The sequence below is a fragment of the Arachis stenosperma genome, chromosome 8 (genome assembly GCF_014773155.1).
Source record: "Arachis stenosperma cultivar V10309 chromosome 8, arast.V10309.gnm1.PFL2, whole genome shotgun sequence".
Lineage (NCBI taxonomy): Eukaryota > Viridiplantae > Streptophyta > Magnoliopsida > Fabales > Fabaceae > Arachis > Arachis stenosperma.
Genome location: NC_080384.1, coordinates 28,149,057 through 28,168,383, shown reverse-complemented (window position 1 = coordinate 28,168,383; position 19,327 = coordinate 28,149,057). Strand labels below are relative to the sequence as shown.

The window sequence follows — 19,327 nt, the reverse complement described above, 5'->3', positions numbered from 1 at the left end:
CCACGGAGATTGTTAGTATTGAAGCAAGCTATGGTCATCTTGTAAATCTTAGTCAGGCAAACTCAGATATATATGGTGATGAACGAAAATAACATAAAAGATAAAGATAGTGATACTTATGTAATTCATTGGTAGGAACTTCAGATAAGCGCATGAAGATGCCTTCCCTTCCGTCTTTCTGCTTTCCTACTGTCTTCATCCAACCCTTCTTACTCCTTTCCATGGCAAGCTCGTATAGGGTCTCACTGTTGTCAGCAGCTACCTCCCATCCGCGCAGTGAAAGCTAATGCACACACTCTGTCACAGTGCTGCCAATCACCGGTTTGGTTCCCTCCCCTACCGGAATAGAATAACTCTTTTGCGTCTGTCACTAACGCCCAGTAGGTTACAGGTTTGAAGCACGTCACAATCATTCAATCATTGGATCCTACTCAGAATACCACAGACAAGGTTAGACCTTCCGGATTCTCTTGAATGCTGCCATCAGTTCTTGCCTATACCACGAAGACTCTGATCTCACGGAATGGCTGGCTCGTTTGTCAGGCGAGCACTCGTTTGTCAGGCGATCAACCATGCATCGTGCAATCAGAAATCCAAGAGATATTCACTAAGCCTCAGATGCTTGTAGAACAAGAATGGTTGTCAGTCACCTTGTTCATGGGTGAGAATGGTGATGGGCGTCAATCATCACCTTCATCATGTTGAAGAACAAGTGATATCTTGGTAAAAGAACAAGTGGAATTGAATGGAAGAACAATAGTAATTGCATTAATACTCGAGGTACAGCAGAGCTCCACACCTTAATCTATGGTGTGTAGAAACTCCACCGTTGAAAATACATAAGAACAAGGTCTAGGCATGGCCGAATGGCCAGCCTCCCAAAGAGGGTTTTATCATCAAAACATGATCAAAAGCTCCTTAATACAATAGTAAAAGGTCCTACTTATAAGAAACTAGTAGCCTAGGGTGTACAGAAATGAGTAAATGACATAAAAATCCTCTTCCGGGCCCACTTGGTGTGTGCTTGGGCTGAGCAATGAAGAAATTTCGTGTAGAGACTCTTCTTGGAGTTAAACGCCAGCTTTAGTGCCAGTTTGGGCGTTTAACTCCCATTTGGGTGCCAGTTCCAGCGTTTAACGCTGGGATTTCTTGAGGTGACTTTGAACGCCGGTTTGGGCCATCAAATCTTGGGCAAAGTATGAACTATTATATATTGCTGGAAAGCCCAGGATGTCTACTTTCCAACGCCGTTGAGAGCGCACCAATTGGGCTTCTGTAGCTCCAGAAAATCCACTTCGAGTGCAGGGAGGTCAGAATCCAATAGCATCTGCAGTCCTTTTGAGTCTCTGGATCAGATTTTTGCTCAGGTCCCTCAATTTCAGCCAGAAAATACCTGAAATCACAGAAAAACACACAAACTCATAGTAAAGTCCAGAAAAGTGAATTTTAACTAAAAACTAATAAAAATATACTAAAAACTAACTATATCATACCAAAAACATACTAAAAACAATGCCAAAAAGTATACAAATTATCCGCTCATCACAACACCAAACTTAAATTGTTGCTTGTCCTCAAGCAACTGAAAATCAAATAAGATAAAAAGAAGAGAATATGCAATGAACTCCAAAAACATCCATGAAGATCAGTATTAATTAGATGAGCGGGGCTTTTACTTTTTGCCTCTGAATAGTTTTGGCATCTCACTCTATCCCTTGTAATTCAGAATGATTGGCTTCTTTAGGAACTTAGAATCCAGATAGTGTTAATGATTCTCCTAGTTAAGTATGATGATTCTTGAACATAGCTATTTCTTGAGTCTTGGCTGTGGCCCAAAGCACTCTGTCTTCCAGTATTACCACCGGATACATACATGCCACAGACACATAATTGGGTGAACCCTTTTCAGATTGTGACTCAGCTTTGCTAAAGTCCCCAATTAGAGGTGTCCAGGGTTCTTAAGCACACTCTTATTTGCCTTGGATCACAACTTTATTTCTTTCTTTTTCTTTCTTTTTCTCCTTTTTTTTTCGGTCTTTTTTTTTTTTTTGAATTTTTTTTTTTTTGCTTTTTCTTGCTTCAAGAATCATTTTATTGATTTTTCAGATCCTCAGTAACATGTCTCCTTTTTCATCATTCTTTCAAGAGCCAACATTCATGAACCACAAATTCAAAAGACATATGCACTGTTTAAGCATACATTCAGAGAACAAAAATATTGCCACCACATCAAAAATAATTAAACTATTATAAAATTCAGAATTCATGCACTTCTTTCCTTTTCAATTAAGCACGTTTTTATTTAAGAGAGGTGATGGATTCATAGGACATTCATAACTTTAAGGCATAGACACTAAGACACTAATGATCACAAGACACAAACATGGATAAACATAAAGCATAAAAAATCGAAAAACAGAAGAACAAATAACAAGGAAATCAAAGAACGGGTCCACCTTAGTGATGGCGGCTCTTTCTTGCTCTTGAAGATCCTATGGAGTGCTTGAGCTCCTCAATGTCTCTTCCTTGTCTTTGTTGCTCCTCCCTCATGATTCTTTGATCTTCTCTAATTTCATGAAGGATGATGGAGTGTTCTTGATGCTCCACCCTCAGTTGTCCCATGTTGGAACTTAGTTCTCCTAGGGAGGTGTTTAGTTGCTCCCAATAGTTTTGTGGAGGAAAATTCATCCCTTGAGGAATCTCAGGGATCTCATGATGAGTGAGATCTCTTGTGTACTCCATCCTTTTCTTGGTGATGGGCTTGTCCTCATCAATGGGGATGTCTCCCTCTATGTCAACTCCAACTGAATAACAGAGGTGACAAATGAGATGAGGAAAGGCTAACCTTGCCAAGGTGGAGGTCTTGTCCGCCACCTTATAGAGTTCTTGGGCTATAACCTCATGAACCTCTATTTCTTCTCCAATCATGATACTATGGATCATGATGGCCCGGTCTATGGTAACTTCAGACCGGTTGCTAGTGGGGATGATTGAGCGTTGTATGAACTCTAACCATCCTCTAGCCACGGGCTTGAGGTCATGCCTTCTCAATTGGACCGGCTTTCCTCTTGAATCTTGCTTCCATTGTGCGCCCTCTTCACATATGACTGTGAGAACTTGGTCCAACCTTTGATCAAAGTTGACCCTTCTAGTGTAAGGATGCTCATCTCCTTGCATCATAGGCAAGTTGAACGCCACCCTCACACTCTCCGGACTAAAATCCAAGTATTTCCCCCGAACCATAGTGAGATAATCCTTTGGATTCGGGTTCACACTTTGGTCATGGTTCTTTGTGATCCATGCATTGGCATAGAACTCTTGAACCATCAAGATTCCGATTTGTTGAATGGGGTTGGTAAGAACTTCCCAGCCTCTTCTTCGGATCTCATGGCGGATCTCCGGATATTCACTCTTTTTGAGTGAAAAGGGGACCTCGGAGATCACCTTCTTCAAGGCCACAACTTCATAGAAGTGGTCTTGATGCACCCTTGAGAGGAATCTATCCATCTCCCATGACTCGGAGGTGGAAGCTTTTGCCTTCCCTTTCCTCTTTTTAGAGGTTTCTCCGGCCTTGGATGCCATAAATGGTTATGGAAAAACGAAAAAGTAACGCTTTTACCACACCAAACTTAAAATGTTTGCTCGTCCTCGAGCAAAAGAAGAAAGAAGAGAGTAGAAGAAGAAGAAATGAGGAAGAGGGGGAAGGGGTGTGTTCGGCCAAGAGGGGGAAGAAGGGGTGTTTAGGTTGTGTGAAAATGAAGAGTTGAAGAAGGGTATTTATAGAAGAGAGGGGGGGTAGAGGTTCGGCCATTATGGGTGGGTTTGGGAGGGAAAGTGGTTTGAATTTGAAGGGTGAGGTTGGTGGGGTTTTATGAAGGATGGATGTGAGTGGTGAAGAGAAAGAAGGGATTTGATAGGTGAGGGGTTTTTGGGGGAGAGGTGTTGAGGTGATTGGTGAATGGGGGAAGAAGAGAGAGAGTGATGGTAGGGTCCTGTGGGGTCCACAGATCCTGTAGTGTCAAGGAAAAGTCATCCCTGCACCAAGTGTGGCTCAAAATCACGTTTTGAGCCATTTCTGGCGTTAAACGCCGGGCTGGTGCCCATTCCTGGCGTTTAACGCCAGGTTCTTGCCCTTTACTGGCGTTTAACGCCAGTCTGGTGCCCCTTTCTGGCGTTAAACGCCCAGAATGGTGCCAGACTGGGCGTTAAACGCCCAACAGCTAACATTACTGGCGTTTGAACGCCAGTTTCTTCTCCTCCAGGGTGTGCTGTTTTTCTTCCTGTTTTTCATTCTGTTTTTGCTTTTTTCATTGTTTTTGTGACTTCTTATGATCATCAACCTAAAAAAAGATAAATAACAAAAGAAAATAGTTAACTATAAAACATTGGGTTGCCTCCCAACAAGCGCTTCTTTAATGTCATTAGCTTGACAGAGGACTCTCATGGAGCCTCAGAAATGCTCAGAACCGTGTTGGAACCTCCCAACACCAAACTTAGAGTTTGAATGTGGGGGTTCAACACCAAACTTAGAGTTTGGTTGTGGCCTCCCAACACCAAACTTAGAGTTTGACTGTGGGGGCTCTGCTTGGCTCTGTTTTGAGAGGAGCTCTTCATGCTTCCTCTCCATGATGATAGAGGGATGTCCTTGGGCTTTAAACACCAAGGATTCTTCATTCACTTGAATGATCAACTCTCCTCTATCAACATCAATCACAGCCTTTGCTGTGGCTAGGAAGGGTCTGCCAAGGATGATGGATTCATCCATGCACTTCCCAGTCTCTAGGACTATGAAGTCAGTAGGGATGTAATGGTCTTCAATCTTCACCAAAACATTCTCTACAAGTCCATGAGCTTGTTTTCTTGAGTTGTCTGCCATCTCTAATGAGATTCTTGCAGCTTGCACCTCTAAGATCCCTAATTTCTCCATTACAGAGAGGGGCATGAGGTTTACACTTGACCCTAAGTCACACAAGGCTTTCTTGAAGGTCATGGTGCCTATGGTACAAGGTATAGAAAACTTCCCAGGATCCTGCCTCTTTTGAGGCAGTTTCTGCCTAGACAAGTCATCCAGTTCTTTGGTGAGCAAAGGTGGTTCATCCTCCCAAGTCTCATTTCCAAATAACTTGTCATTTAGCTTCATGATTGCTCCAAGGTATTTAGCAACTTGCTCTTCAGTGACATACTCATCCTCTTCAGAGGAAGAATACTCATCAGAGCTCATGAATGGCAGAAGTAAGTCCAATGGAATCTCTATGGTCTCATTTTGAGCCTCAGATTCCCATTGTTCCTCAATGAGGAACTCAGAGGAGAGTGGTGCACGCCCACTGGGGTCTTTCTCAGTGGCGTCCTCCTCCTCTCTTTCCTCTCCATATTCGGCCATGTCTATGGCTTTGCACTCTCCTTTTGGATTTTCTTCTGTATTACTTGGGAGAGTACTAGGAGGGAGTTCAGTAATTTTCTTGCTCAGCTGACCCACTTGTCCTTCCAAATTTCTGATGGAGGACCTTGTTTCATTCATGAAACTTTGAGTGGTCTTTATTAGATCAGAGACCATTGTTGCTAAGTCAGAAGTATTCTGCCTAGAACTCTCTGTCTGTTGCTGAGAAGATGATGGAAAAGGCTTGCCATTGCTAAACCTGTTTCTTCCACCATTATTGTTATTGAGACCTTGTTGAGGTCTCTCTTGATTCTTCCATGAGAGATTTGGGTGATTTCTCCATGAAGAATTGTAGGTATTTCCATAGGGTTCTCCTAGGTAATTCACCTCTTCCATGGAAGGGTTCTCAGGATCATAAGCTTCTTCCTCAGATGAAGCATCCTTAGTACTGTTTGGTGCATTTTGCATTCCAGACAGACTTTGAGAAATCAAATTGACTTGTTGAGTCAATATCTTATTCTGAGTCAGTATGGCATTCAGAGTGTCAATCTCAAGAACTCTTTTCTTCTGACTTGTCCCATTGTTCACAGGATTCTTTTCAGAAGTGTACATGAATTGGTTATTTGCAACCATTTCAATGAGCTCTTGAGCCTCTGTGGGCGTCTTCTTCAGATGAAGAGATCCTCCAGCAGAGCTATCCAAAGACATCTTGGATAGTTCAGAGAGACCATCATAGAAAATACCTATGATGCTCCATTCAGAAAGCATGTCTGAAGGACATTTTCTGATTAATTGCTTGTATCTTTCCCAAGCTTCATAGGGGGATTCTCCATCCTTCTGTCTGAAGGTTTGGACTTCCACTCTAAGCTTACTCCATCTTTGTGGTGGAAAGAACTTTGCCAAGAAGGCATTGACTAGCTTTTCCCAAGAGTCCAGGCTTTCTTTAGGTTGAGAATCCAACCATATTCTAGCTCTGTCTCTTACAGCAAAAGGGAATAGCATCAGTCTATAGACCTCAGGGTTAACCCCATTAGTCTTGACTGTGTCACAGATTTGCAAGAATTCAGCTAAAAACTGATGAGGATCTTCCATTGGAAGTCCATGGAACTTGCAATTCTGTTGCATTAGAGAAACTAATTGAGGCTTAAGCTCAAAGTTGTTTGCTCCAATGGCAGGGATAGAGATGCTTCTCCCATAAAAATCAGGAGTAGGTGCAGTAAAGTCACCCAGCACCTTCCTTGCATTGTTGGCATTGTTGTTGTTTTCGGCTGCCATGGGTTCTTCTTCCTTGAAGAATTCGGTCAGGTCCTCTAAAGAGAGTTGTGCTTTGGCTTCTCTTAGCTTTCTCTTCAGGGTCCTTTCGGGTTCAGGGTCAGCTTCAACAAGAATGCCTTTGTCTCTGCTCCTGCTCATATGAAAGAGAAGAGAAAAAGAAAATGTGGAATCCTCTATGTCACAGTATAGAGATTCTTTGAAATGTCAGAGGAAAAGAGAAATAGAAAGAAGAAGGGGAAGAAGAATTCGAACTTTAATTAGATAAGGTTCGAATTGTGCATTTAGAAGGAGTGGTACTCCATAAATAGAAGGATGTGAGAAGGAGGGAAGTGGATTTTCGAAAATTCAATTAAAAGATTTTGAAAACATCTTGAAAATTTGATTGATAATTTTCGAAAACTAAAAGTGGAAGAGAAATCAAGTGATTTTTGAAAAAGATTTTGAAATTAGAAGTCAAAAAGATTTAATTGAAAACTATTTTGAAAAAGATGAGGTTAAAAAGATTTGATTGAAAAGTTATGGTTTTAAAAAGATGTGATTGAGAAGATATGATTTGAAAACAATTTTAGAAGATATGATTTGAAAACAATTTGAAAAAGATATGATTTTGAAAATTAATGACTTGCCTAACAAGAAAAGATATGATTCAAACATTAAACCTTTCTCAACAGAAAAGGCATCAAATTTGAGATGTTCAATCAAATCATTAATTGTTAGTAAGTATCTTTGAAAAAGGAAAGAAATTGATTTTGAAAACATTTGATTGAAAAGATATGATTTGAAAAAGATTTGATTTAGAAAAACTTGAAAAAAATTGATTTGAAAACAAAATCTTCCCCCTAGCACCATCATGGCGTTAAACGCCCAGAATGGTATACATTCTGGCGTTTAACGCCCAAAATGCTACCTTTTTGGGCGTTAAAAGCCCAACCAGGTGCCATGGCTGGCGTTTAAACGCCAGTCTGCCTTCTTCACTGGGCATTTTTGAATGCTCAGCTTTTTCTGTATAATTCCTCTGCAGTGTGTTCTGAATCTTCAATCCCTTGTATCATTGACTTGAAAAGACACAAATTAAGAATATTTTTGGATTTTTAATAATTAAAATGCAACAAGAATCAAATAACAATGCATGCAAGACACCAAACTTAGCAGTTTGTATACTACTGACACTAATGAACTGAAAATGCATATGAGACACACAAAATACTCAAGTCAATAGAATTCAAAGATCAAAACAAGAAATATATGCATGGATTCGAAAAATGTAACAAAAACATGCATTTGACACCAAACTTAAGATGAGACTCTAGACTCAAACAAGAAATATTTTTGGATTTTATGGTTTTTTTGAATTTTTTTGTGTTTTTCGAAAATTAAGTGGAAAAAGGTATCAAAATTCTATATAGAATTCCAGGAATCAGTGCAATGCTAGTCTAAGACTCCGGTCCAGGAATTAGACATGGCTTCACAGCCAGCCAAGCTTCCAAAGAAAGCTTCGGTCCAAAACACTAGACATGACCAAAGGTCAGCCAAGCCTTAGCAAATCACTGCTCCAAAAGCAAGATTGATACGAAATCAACAAGCTCTTGTGGTGATAAGTTGAAACCTCGGTCCAATCAGATTAGACATGGCTTCTCAGCCAGCCAGATTTCAACAAATCATCATGAAACTCTAGAATTCATCTTCAAGAATTTCGAAAAAAAAGTACCTAATCTAAGCAACAAGATGAACCGTCAGTTGTCCAGCCTGAACAATCCCGGGCAATAACACCAAAAATTTGATGTTGTTGCCGGATCTTGGCACTGATGTTACCAAAGGCTTGCCCAAAACTAGAACAATCCCCGGCAACGGCGCCAAAAACTTGACGTGCGAAATTGTGAACTATACTTTTTCACAACTCTCATAATCCCTGGTAATGGCTCCAAAAACTTGGTGCGCTCAATACCATGGCATTACACAACTTCGCACAACTAACCAGCAAGTGCACTGGGTCGTCCAAGTAATAAACCTTACGTGAGTAAGGGTCGATCCCACGGAGATTGTTAGTATTGAAGCAAGCTATGGTCATCTTGTAAATCTTAGTCAGGCAAACTCAGATATATATGGTGATGAACGAAAATAACATAAAAGATAAAGATAGTGATACTTATGTAATTCATTGGTAGGAACTTCAGATAAGCGCATGAAGATGCCTTCCCTTCCGTCTTTCTGCTTTCCTACTGTCTTCATCCAACCCTTCTTACTCCTTTCCATGGCAAGCTCGTATAGGGTCTCACTGTTGTCAGCAGCTACCTCCCATCCGCGCAGTGAAAGCTAATGCACACACTCTGTCACAGTGCTGCCAATCACCGGTTTGGTTCCCTCCCCTACCGGAATAGAATAACTCTTTTGCGTCTGTCACTAACGCCCAGTAGGTTACAGGTTTGAAGCACGTCACAATCATTCAATCATTGGATCCTACTCAGAATACCACAGACAAGGTTAGACCTTCCGGATTCTCTTGAATGCTGCCATCAGTTCTTGCCTATACCACGAAGACTCTGATCTCACGGAATGGCTGGCTCGTTGTCAGGCGAGCACTCGTTTGTCAGGCGATCAACCATGCATCGTGCAATCAGAAATCCAAGAGATATTCACTAAGCCTCAGATGCTTGTAGAACAAGAATGGTTGTCAGTCACCTTGTTCATGGGTGAGAATGGTGATGGGCGTCATCATCACCTTCATCATGTTGAAGAACAAGTGATATCTTGGTAAAAGAACAAGTGGAATTGAATGGAAGAACAATAGTAATTGCATTAATACTCGAGGTACAGCAGAGCTCCACACCTTAATCTATGGTGTGTAGAAACTCCACCGTTGAAAATACATAAGAACAAGGTCTAGGCATGGCCGAATGGCCAGCCTCCCAAAGAGGGTTTTATCATCAAAACATGATCAAAAGCTCCTTAATACAATAGTAAAAGGTCCTACTTATAAGAAACTAGTAGCCTAGGGTGTACAGAAATGAGTAAATGACATAAAAATCCTCTTCCGGGCCCACTTGGTGTGTGCTTGAGCTGAGCAATGAAGAAATTTCGTGTAGAGACTCTTCTTGGAGTTAAACGCCAGCTTTAGTGCCAGTTTGGGCGTTTAACTCCCATTTGGGTGCCAGTTCCAGCGTTTAACGCTGGGATTTCTTGAGGTGACTTTGAACGCCGGTTTGGGCCATCAAATCTTGGGAAAAGTATGGACTATTATATATTGCTGGAAAGCCCAGGATGTCTACTTTCCAACGCCGTTGAGAGCGCGCCAATTGGGCTTCTGTAGCTCCAGAAAATCCACTTCGAGTGCAGGGAGGTCAGAATCCAACAGCATCTGCAGTCCTTTTGAGTCTCTGGATCAGATTTTTGCTCAGGTCCCTCAATTTCAGCCAGAAAATACCTGAAATCACAGAAAAATACACAAACTCATAGTAAAGTCCAGAAAAGTGAATTTTAACTAAAAACTAATAAAAATATACTAAAAACTAACTATATCATACCAAAAATATACTAAAAACAATGCCAAAAAGTATACAAATTATCCGCTCATCAAGGCCCTCAAAGCTCAAGTTAAAATTGTTGCCTCCGAGTTCGACACGTCGGCGATCAGTGTTTTCAAGGTCATTAAGGACGGCAAGATCGTTGACGTCCCCAAGAAATGAACCCTCTGTTTAAAACTTTGTAGTTTGGCCGTTTTATTTTGGCTTTTGTGAACAATTTGACTATTTCGTCGTTTGCCCGTTTTAACGTTGTTAACTCTTTCTTATTCGTCTGGCCGTGCTATCATTTCTATTAATCGTTATTGGTTTATAGTTTCTATTTATATTAAGGAGCCGTGGCCTTTTGCGTAGTCATTTGTTATGACGGTATTTGACGGGCTCCCGGGGTGATCAGTCCCGGGGCCACGCATCGTTGTCGGGTTGTGATAGAGCGTGTTATCTGAAAAAGAGAAATTACAAAAGAGAGAATTTGCGCAAGTATATCTTATTCGGCAATTGCATAAGGGACCCATAGGTCATAATGGAAAGTTTAAATTTGCATCTTAACCACTTAGCTTGATTAGTCGGTTAGTCGCCCCGCGTTTCAGGAGTAGAACCTTCTCAGATTGTTTGCGTTCCATGTTCTCGGGACTTCCTTACCATTTAGCCTTTCTAACTTGAAGGCGCCTTTACCCATTGCTTCTTTGATTCTATAGGGGCCTTCCCAGTTTGCCGCCAGCTTGCCTGCTCCAGGGGTCGGTGGGCCGATGTCGTTTCGCCTCAGGACGAGGTCGTTTGGCTCAAATTTCCTTTTGAGCACTTTGGTGTTGTAGCGTAGGGCTATTCTTTGCTTTAGCGCTGTCTCTGTCAAATGGGCCATCTCTCTGACTTCGTCTATCAAGTCCTTTTCCACGGCTTCCTCCACTCCTTTCAAAAGTAGCCGGGGGCTTGGTTCCCCGATCTCTACGGGTATTACCGCATCTAACCCGTATGTTAGTCGGAAAGGAGTCTCCTTGGTGGAGGATTGTTCGGTTGTTCGGTAAGACCAGAGTACCGAGGCTAGTTCGTCGGCCCAAGCACCCTTTTTATTATCCAATCGCTTCTTCAGCCCTAAAAGGATGATCTTGTTCGCGGACTCCACCTGTCCGTTTGTCTGGGGGTGTTCTACCGAGGAGAACCTCTGTTTTATACCCAGGCCGGTGAGGAATTCCGTGAACTTCTTGTCGGTAAATTGCGTGCCGTTGTCCGAGATGACGACTTCTCCCCGAATCGCGTTATCACCTGCCTCCACAAGAATTTCCTGCAATTGGATGAGGATATGCTAGCTAGTGGTTCAGCTTCTATCCATTTGGTGTAGTAATCAATGGCAACTATGAGGTACTTGACCTGCCCAGGACCGACAGGGAAGGGTCCCAAGAGGTCGACTCCCCATTGAGAGAATGGCCGGGAGGACGTTAACAAGCTTAACTCGGAGGCCGGTGCCCTGTGGAAATTGGCGTTCTCTTGGCACTTCACGCATTTTTTGACGAACTCTTTGGAGTCTGCCATCATTGACGGCCAATAATATCCGGCTCGAATTAATTTTCTTGCTAGGGGCTTGCCTCCTATGTGGTGTCCGCAGCAGCCTTCATGGACTTCCCTGAGGACGTAGTCCGTTTGGTCGGGGTGTAAGCACTTCAACAGGGGCTGGTTGAGCCCTTTCTTGAATAGCTGTCCTTGGATGACGGCGTATTTGGCTGCTTCCCTTCTCAGTTTCGCCGCGTTCTTTTCGTCGTCAGGGAGTTTGCCATTTTCCAGGAAGCTAGTGATGGGGTCTAGCCAGGAAGGGCCCAGTCTTGTCACGTGCAAGGTGACTGCCAGCTCTCTCGTCATACCTTGAATGAGAGACCGGTTGCCTTCTCCCGGTTTAGTGCTAGCCAACTTTGATAGGAGGTCTGCCCGTGTGTTCCTTTCTCTAGGCACGTGGTGGACCGTGACCTCCTCAAATTTTTGGCTTAAGCTTTTGACTTTTTCCAAGTACTTTTGTAATAACGAGTCTTTGGCTTGGTAGCTCCCGTTTACCTGGGAGGTGACGACCTGAGAATCGCTACGTATTTCCAGCCTTGTTACCCCGACTTCTGCTGCTAGGGTCAAGCCCCCTATAAGGGCTTCGTATTTCGCCTGATTGTTCGAAATGGGGAACTCGAACCTGATCGACTGCTCGTATACGACTCCAACCGGGCTTTCCAGGATGATCCCGGCACCTCCAGACGTCTGGTTGGAAGCTCCGTCCATGTGGAGCTTCCACCGTGCGCTCGCTTCTTCGGTTGGTTCCCCAGTTACTTCTACCAGAAAATCTGCCATCGCCTGCGCCTTGATGGCTTGCCGGGGTTCATACCGTATGTCGTATTGGGAGATTTCGATGGACCAAGTCATCATTCTCCCCGCTAAGTCGGGTTTTTGAAGTACTTGCCGGATCCCTTGGTCCGTTCTTACGACAACCTGGTGACTTTGGAAGTATTGCTTTAACCTTCGTGAGGAGGTCAAGAGCGCCAGAGCTAGCTTTTCTAGTTTGCTGTATCTTAATTCTGCCCCTTGCAGGGCTCTGCTTATGAAATAGACCGGCTGTTGAGCCCTCCCTTCTTCCCGCACCAGTACCGCGGCCAGGGCTTCTCCTGTTATGGCGAGGTACAGGTATAGCGGCTCCCCGTCCTTTGGCTTCCCGAGTACAGGTGGTGCCGCCAGGATTTCCTTGAAGTGCTGAAAGGCTTCCTCACATGCGGGTGTCCACTCGAACGCCATCCCTTTCTTCATGAGGTTAAAGAATGGTAGGGCCTTTGCTGCCGATGCTCCGAGAAACCGGGATAACGAGGTCAGCCGCCCCGCCAATCTTTGGACATCCTTGATACAACCTGGGCTCTTCATCTGGAGTACTGTCTGGCACTTCTCCGGGTTGGCTTCTACCCCTCTCTGAGTTATCATAAATCCTAAGAACTTGCCAGCTTCCATGGCGAAGGCACATTTGAGGGGGTTCAACCTCATGCCGTGTTGCTGGAGAGATGCGAATACGTTTTCCAGATCCTTTAAGAGGTCGTCTGGTCGCGTTGTTTTCGCGAGGACATCGTTGACGTAGACTTCCACCGTTTTGCCTATAAGACCATGGAATATCTTGCTCATCAGCCTTTGGTATGTCGCTCCTGCGTTTTTTAGGCCGAACGGCATCACCTTGTAGCAGAAGGTTCCCCCTGGCGTTATGAACGCCGTTTTGTCTTCATCTGGACGGTGCATCGGTATCTGGTTATAACCGGAGTAGGCGTCCATGAAGCTCAGGTAACGGTAGCCCGCCGCAGCGTCGACGAGCGTGTCTATGTTGGGGAGGGGGAAACAATCCTTTGGGCATGCCTTGTTAAGGTCAGAGTAGTCTACACACATTCTCCATTTGCCGTTGTGCTTTTTCACTGGAACAACATTTGAGAGCCACGTCGAGTAGTCTACTTCTCGTATGAAACCTGCTTCTAGGAGGCTGGCCGTCTGCCTGGCCACTTCCTCCGCCCTTTCTGTCGACATCTTTCTTCTGCGTTGTGTTACCGGGCGTGCTCCCGACTTGACGGCCAGATGGTGTGCCATGATTTTCGGGTCTATACCCGGCATGTCGGCAGGTGTCCAGGCAAACAAATCCCTATTGGCCCTTATCATCTCGATCAAGGGCTCCTTTAACTCTTGTGGGAGGTTCTTGTTGATGAACGTGAATTTCTCCTCCGTGTCGCCGATTATGAATTTTTCCAGGTCCCCTTCTGGTTCTGGTCTAGGTTTGTCGTCCACCCTGGCGTCCAGGTCGGCCAGGAACACATCGGACGCCTCCTTTGATTTCTTTCTCAGGGAGAGGCTGGCGTTGTCGCAGGCGACCGCCGTCTCGAGATCCCCTCTTATGGACCCTATAGATCCATCATCAGTAACGAACTTCATGACTAGCAGCTTCGTGTTGATTATCGCTTCAACATCGTTTATCGTCTTCCTTCCCATGATGATGTTATAGGCGGTGAAATCTCGGAGGATCACGAACTCGGCCATCGTCGACCTTCGACCTTCGACCTTGGGTTTGTCCTACCGATATCGGTAGGGATATTACTCCGTCAGGTTTAATGAAGTTGTCGCCCAATCCGATGACCCCGTGTTGGTGGGTCGTCAGATCGGCGTCCCTCAGCCCCAGTGCGTCGAATACGTTGCGGAACATGATGTTTGAATCAGCCCCTGTGTCGACAAGGATGCGTTTGACGAGGCCGGTTCCCACTCTGGCCGTGATGACCATGGGAGGGTTTTCCGGGGCGTCGTCGAACCATTTGTCTTCCGGGCCGAAAGAAATGGACGGAGGCTTCTTAGAGTTTCGCACCAACGAGGAGGAGACCGCCAAGACCTTAGCATCTTTCTTGTGCGCCGATCGGGATTTTGGCGCGGTGTTTTTGGCTGTTACCACGTTTATCACCGTGAGGCCGTGGTCTCTATCTTCTGGCTCTTGTCGCTGCTTTGCCGAACGGGTTTTGGCTTCTTCGTCATGGTCGCGATAGCGTCTCCTCGGCTCTCTGATAAGATGGGAGAATGCTGCTAGCTTGCCTTCTCTTATCGCTTGCTCCAGTGCATCTTTCAGGTCAAAGCAGTCCTGCGTTTGGTGGCCGTAACCCTTGTGGTAGTCGCAATAGAGGTTCTTGTTCCCTCCCGTACGGTCCTTGAGTGGTCGGGGCTTCGGCAGGATCCCCTTCTCGGCTATTTGTTGATAAACTTCCATGATGGGAAGAGTGAGTGGTGTGTAGTTGGCGAATTTCCCGACCCGGGGGAACGACCTGCGATCCTTGTTTGGCGCCTCCTCCCTGGTTTGTTCTTTCAGTCTTTCTCCGTTACCGGGTTGCCGAGATTGGGTGTAGCCGGACTGCCGTTTATTGGCAGCCACGACTCGGCTGACTTCCTCATCGTTTATATATTCTTTAGCTACCGTCTGGATCTCGTGCATCGTCCAAACCGGTTTCGTGGTAAGGTGTTTGCGAAAGTTTTCGTTGAGGAGGCCGTTCGTCAGACAAAGGCTGGCCACCGAATCGGTTAGGCCGTCGATTTCCAAGCACTCGTCGTTGAACCGATCCAGGTATTTTCTGGTCGACTCTCCCTGTCTCTGGGTTACCCCCAGAAGGTTTATCGGGTGCTTTGCCTTTGCTATTCGTGTTGTAAATTGGGCGAGGAATGCGCGACTGATGTCTGAGAACCCGTGGATGGATCCCTGGGGTAAGCCGTTGAACCATCTGATCGCAGGTCCCGCGAGGGTTACCGGGAAAGCTCGGCACCTCACCTCGTCCCCTACTCCCTCTAGATTCATCCTTGCTTCAAAGGCCGTGAGGTGTTCTAGGGGGTCTTGAGTTCCATCGTACCTCATGTCCGTTGGTTTGTCGAAGTGCTTCGGCAACCGGATTTCGAGGATGGAATGGTGGAACGGGGTGGTGCCCATTATTACGGGTTGTCGTGTCCTGTTGGACCTCCCGTCTTCGCGACCTCGTGCTGTGCGGCGCGTCTCCCTGCCTCGAGAGTATATTATCGTGTCATTCCGTCTCCTCGAAATCGGAGATTCTTCCCGGGTGCTCTCCGCTTCCGTTCGGGATGCGGAGGTGCGTCGCAGACGGCTTCGGGAGGAGTCTCTTTCTTGGCTTTCGGAGGACGGGGTGTAACTGGGATCGGTAGTTCGTCCGTCACGCTCCTGGTCGGCCAATTGCCGCTCCAAGTTCTGGACCCTGTGACGTAGCTCTTGCATTATTATGGCGCTATCGCCGCCCGTTCCTCCGAAGGGTCGCGCCCTCGTGTGTTGTTCAGTGTGTTGTCGGGGGACCTTCGTCGTCCTCTTAGTGAGGCGACAGAGGCCGCCCCTTCCGCTCCGGCTCCTCGGCCTTGGTCTCCGGGACCCGGCACAACATCCATTGAGGCGATCCCCACAGACGGCGCCAATGTTCGGTGTTCGGTTGCCGGACAGGTCGGGTGGTTATGGGATGGGGTGAGGACGCCTCACTCGCGGTCGTGCTGAGCCCGGATTTGCCACGTAGCCGAGCCCCCGTTGCGAAGGGAAAAAAGGGGGGGTGCCACCTGCAAAGACATTCCGACGCTCTAGTCAGCTAGTGTGCAGGCGGGGGAAAATGATAGGAGAAAAGGTGACGTACCTCGGGGGAAGAGCCAATCTTCCCTTTATATACATGTCAGTAGTGGGCCCCTCATGGGGACAGGCCCATATTCTCAAGGACGTTGTCCTGTAGCCGCGTGTGAGCCGTACAGGACGCGTGTCCGGGTCGGTTGGAGGGCGCGTAACCGGGCCGGGTGGAGCTTGGGCCGGGTTGACCGTGGGAATCCTGGGCCAGGCCGTAACAATTATTAAATAATTTCAGTTCATTTTTTAATTTATTTCGACTTATTTGTGTGTTAATTGAGGTTCATTTAATGCTGCTGCTAAGTATTAGCCAAATTTTTATTTCTTATATAATTTTGGTTTATTTCTTAATTTAATTGAGATTAATCTTGATGCAGAAATGAATTCGATGTGTTTTTGTTAATAATTGCGTCTTTTTTTAGCAAAAAAAAATAAAATTATTTATTATCACTTTATTCAATTGTATCATATTTTATTCCATTCTATTCAGTTTGTCTTGAAAGCTATTGGAACAAATTATTCATCGACAACACATCTGAACTACAAATGAACCGAAAATATTATTAAAGTAAAATCATTATATAATACCAAATGAAGCGAACATCATATATGAATCTCACCCAACCATTCTCTGAATTCTACAAATTTCAAGGAAGCTTGAAATAAAAATTGGAAGTGAATGTGTAAAAACTGCTGCCAAATTAAATGACCTGTCAATAATATTAGTTTCCGCACAACAAGTTATACACTAATAATAACTATAACTATAATTAATATCAGCAATTAAGATTTTGTCTCCCAACTGCTTGCTTCTTATTTTTCAAGTTATGCATGATTTTAATTGCAGTATAAAATGAGAGAATATGTAAGTAACTTTACTCTATCGTCATCATAATATAAAACCAACTATTATTTTATAAACATTGTTTTTTCTTCATTTTATTGGATACTTATGTTATTTCTTATATAAATTCGAATTCAAAAACACCTGCGTCTAGAATGAACTGAAAATATTATCAAAACGAAGCCATTGTATAATACAAAATAAATCGAATATTTGTCCATTATATAAATTTAAATTCAGAAACATTTACATCTAGAATAAACCAAAAATATTATCAAAGCGAAATCACTGTATGATACTAAATGAACCGAATATTGTCCATTATATAAATTTAAATTCAATTCAAAATGTTGGCTTTTTGTTAGCAAAATGTTGGTGTTGTTGGTAATTATAATAACAAAAGAAAAGAAAAAGAAGAAACTACGTGCGCAAATTAAAAGAAGGAGAAAGAGGAGAAGGAGGAGGAGAAAACAGATAAATAAAAGAAAAAGACGAAGACGAAAAAATTGCATTATTGAAACGCATATGTGATACACGCTGGTGTGATAAAAATAATTTTTGTTGAATTTTGACTAATTTGATTAGACTTAAATACAAAAATATTTAAATGTGTAGTTAGACTACTATATATAAATATAAAGATAAAGATAGATTTTGTTGACATTTATCGAAATATATATAACTACTATTTTTTATTCTACAATATTAATCATTTTAAAATATATATTTAAAGAAAAAAGGCAAGTGTCACTTTAATTTATATGCGATATTTGAAAGTAAAGGGTTATATTTATTTTAAAAATATTATTAACTTGGTTGTTAACAAAAAAAAATTATTTCAAAAAACTAGACTAAAATTACAAAATAAAATAATATGTTTATACAAGCTTCATATTACAAAATAAAATTCATATCATTATAAATACTTAACATAATATTAATATTTAGTCTTTTAGATAGAAATATTAATTTATAAGAAATATTTTTAATATAATAATCAACTATTGTTAAAAAATTCGGTCAAATAATAAATTTATTTTTGGACAAATTTATTATTCACATGGAATCAGATAATTATATCACTTGTTTATTATTACAAAACAAACAATTATTCTTTACATACAAGTCATTTTTTTATACAAATCATCTATATTTACGCGTACACGTTCTTCTTCGTGCTGTTACTGCACGTTCTTCTTCTTCTTCGTTATTTTTCTCTTTCGCTATCGTCTCACCAACACCACCACCTCCTCTTCCTCCTCTTTCTTCTTCTTTTTTCATTGGAGTTTCTTCTCCTCCTTCTCCTCCACCATCAGTTATCTCGTTATTGAAGATAATGAATAATTTAAATTCAGATTGTCAATTGAACAAGAATGAAATTGATTATTGTTTTGAATCCAATCAAGTGGTTGAGGTGTGGTTCGATTCTAATTAAATTTTTTGTTAGTAGTTTATGATTCTATAGGTGAATAATGTTTCATCGTTGACGGTTTGAATTGAATGTAATGTAAAAGTTCTGCATTAAAGAAAATATTTTTCTGCATTTACAGCAAATTTGAGTGTAACACGAAGATATTTGAGTGCATTGTTTAAGAATTTTTTTATGTATGTGTGCTGATAAGTTCTGCATAATTCAAAACTCTTCTTCTCCCTCATCCTCATCTTCTGCTGCTTCTTCTTCTTCTTTTTCATCATCAACATCATCATCTTTTTTTCTTATTCATCTTTTCTTTTCTTATTTTATCTTTTCAAAATTCTTCTTATTTTACTCTTTTAACAAGAATAAAAACAAAAAAATCAAACAAAGAAGAAGAAGAAACACATAATGCTGCAAAATTACTTGGAAGAGGATGAACTTACATTCATTCAACTAAAAGAAAGAAAGAAATAAGAAAAAAAAGTAGAAGAAAAAATGCAGCATTAGAGGAAATATTTTTCTATATTTGGGTGTAACACGAAGATATTCGAATGTAATGTTTAAGAATTTTCGGTGTATGTGTGCTGATAAGTTTTGCATAATTTAAAACTCTTTCTCTTCCTTCTCTTCATCTTCTACTACTTCTTTTTCGTCATCTTCTTATTTCATATTCTCATAATTCTTCTTGGGAGGAAAAAATCAAACAAAGAAAAAAAATACATAATGTTGCAAAATCAATAGAAAGAGGAGGAGGAAAAAA

General features: G+C 42.7%; 1 protein-coding gene and 1 non-coding gene across 2 annotated transcripts; one reads left to right on the top strand and one right to left on the bottom strand.

Annotated features, from left to right (window-relative positions):
- The first annotated feature begins 6,139 nt into the window (after positions 1-6,139).
- On the top strand, positions 6,140-6,247 carry LOC130947065 (small nucleolar RNA R71). Its single transcript, XR_009072477.1, has one exon. It is a non-coding gene; the product is annotated as a small nucleolar RNA R71 (small nucleolar RNA).
- Positions 6,248-10,756: 4,509 nt separating this feature from the next.
- LOC130945718 (uncharacterized) lies at positions 10,757-15,922 on the bottom strand. Its single transcript, XM_057874425.1, has 5 exons — positions 15,302-15,922; positions 14,438-15,121; positions 13,201-14,235; positions 11,539-13,101; positions 10,757-11,452 (listed from the first exon to the last, which is right to left on the bottom strand). The coding sequence occupies exons 1-5, from the start codon at positions 15,920-15,922 to the stop codon at positions 10,757-10,759; spliced, it is 4,599 nt and encodes a 1,532-aa protein (XP_057730408.1).
- Between the last annotated feature and the right edge of the window lie 3,405 nt (positions 15,923-19,327).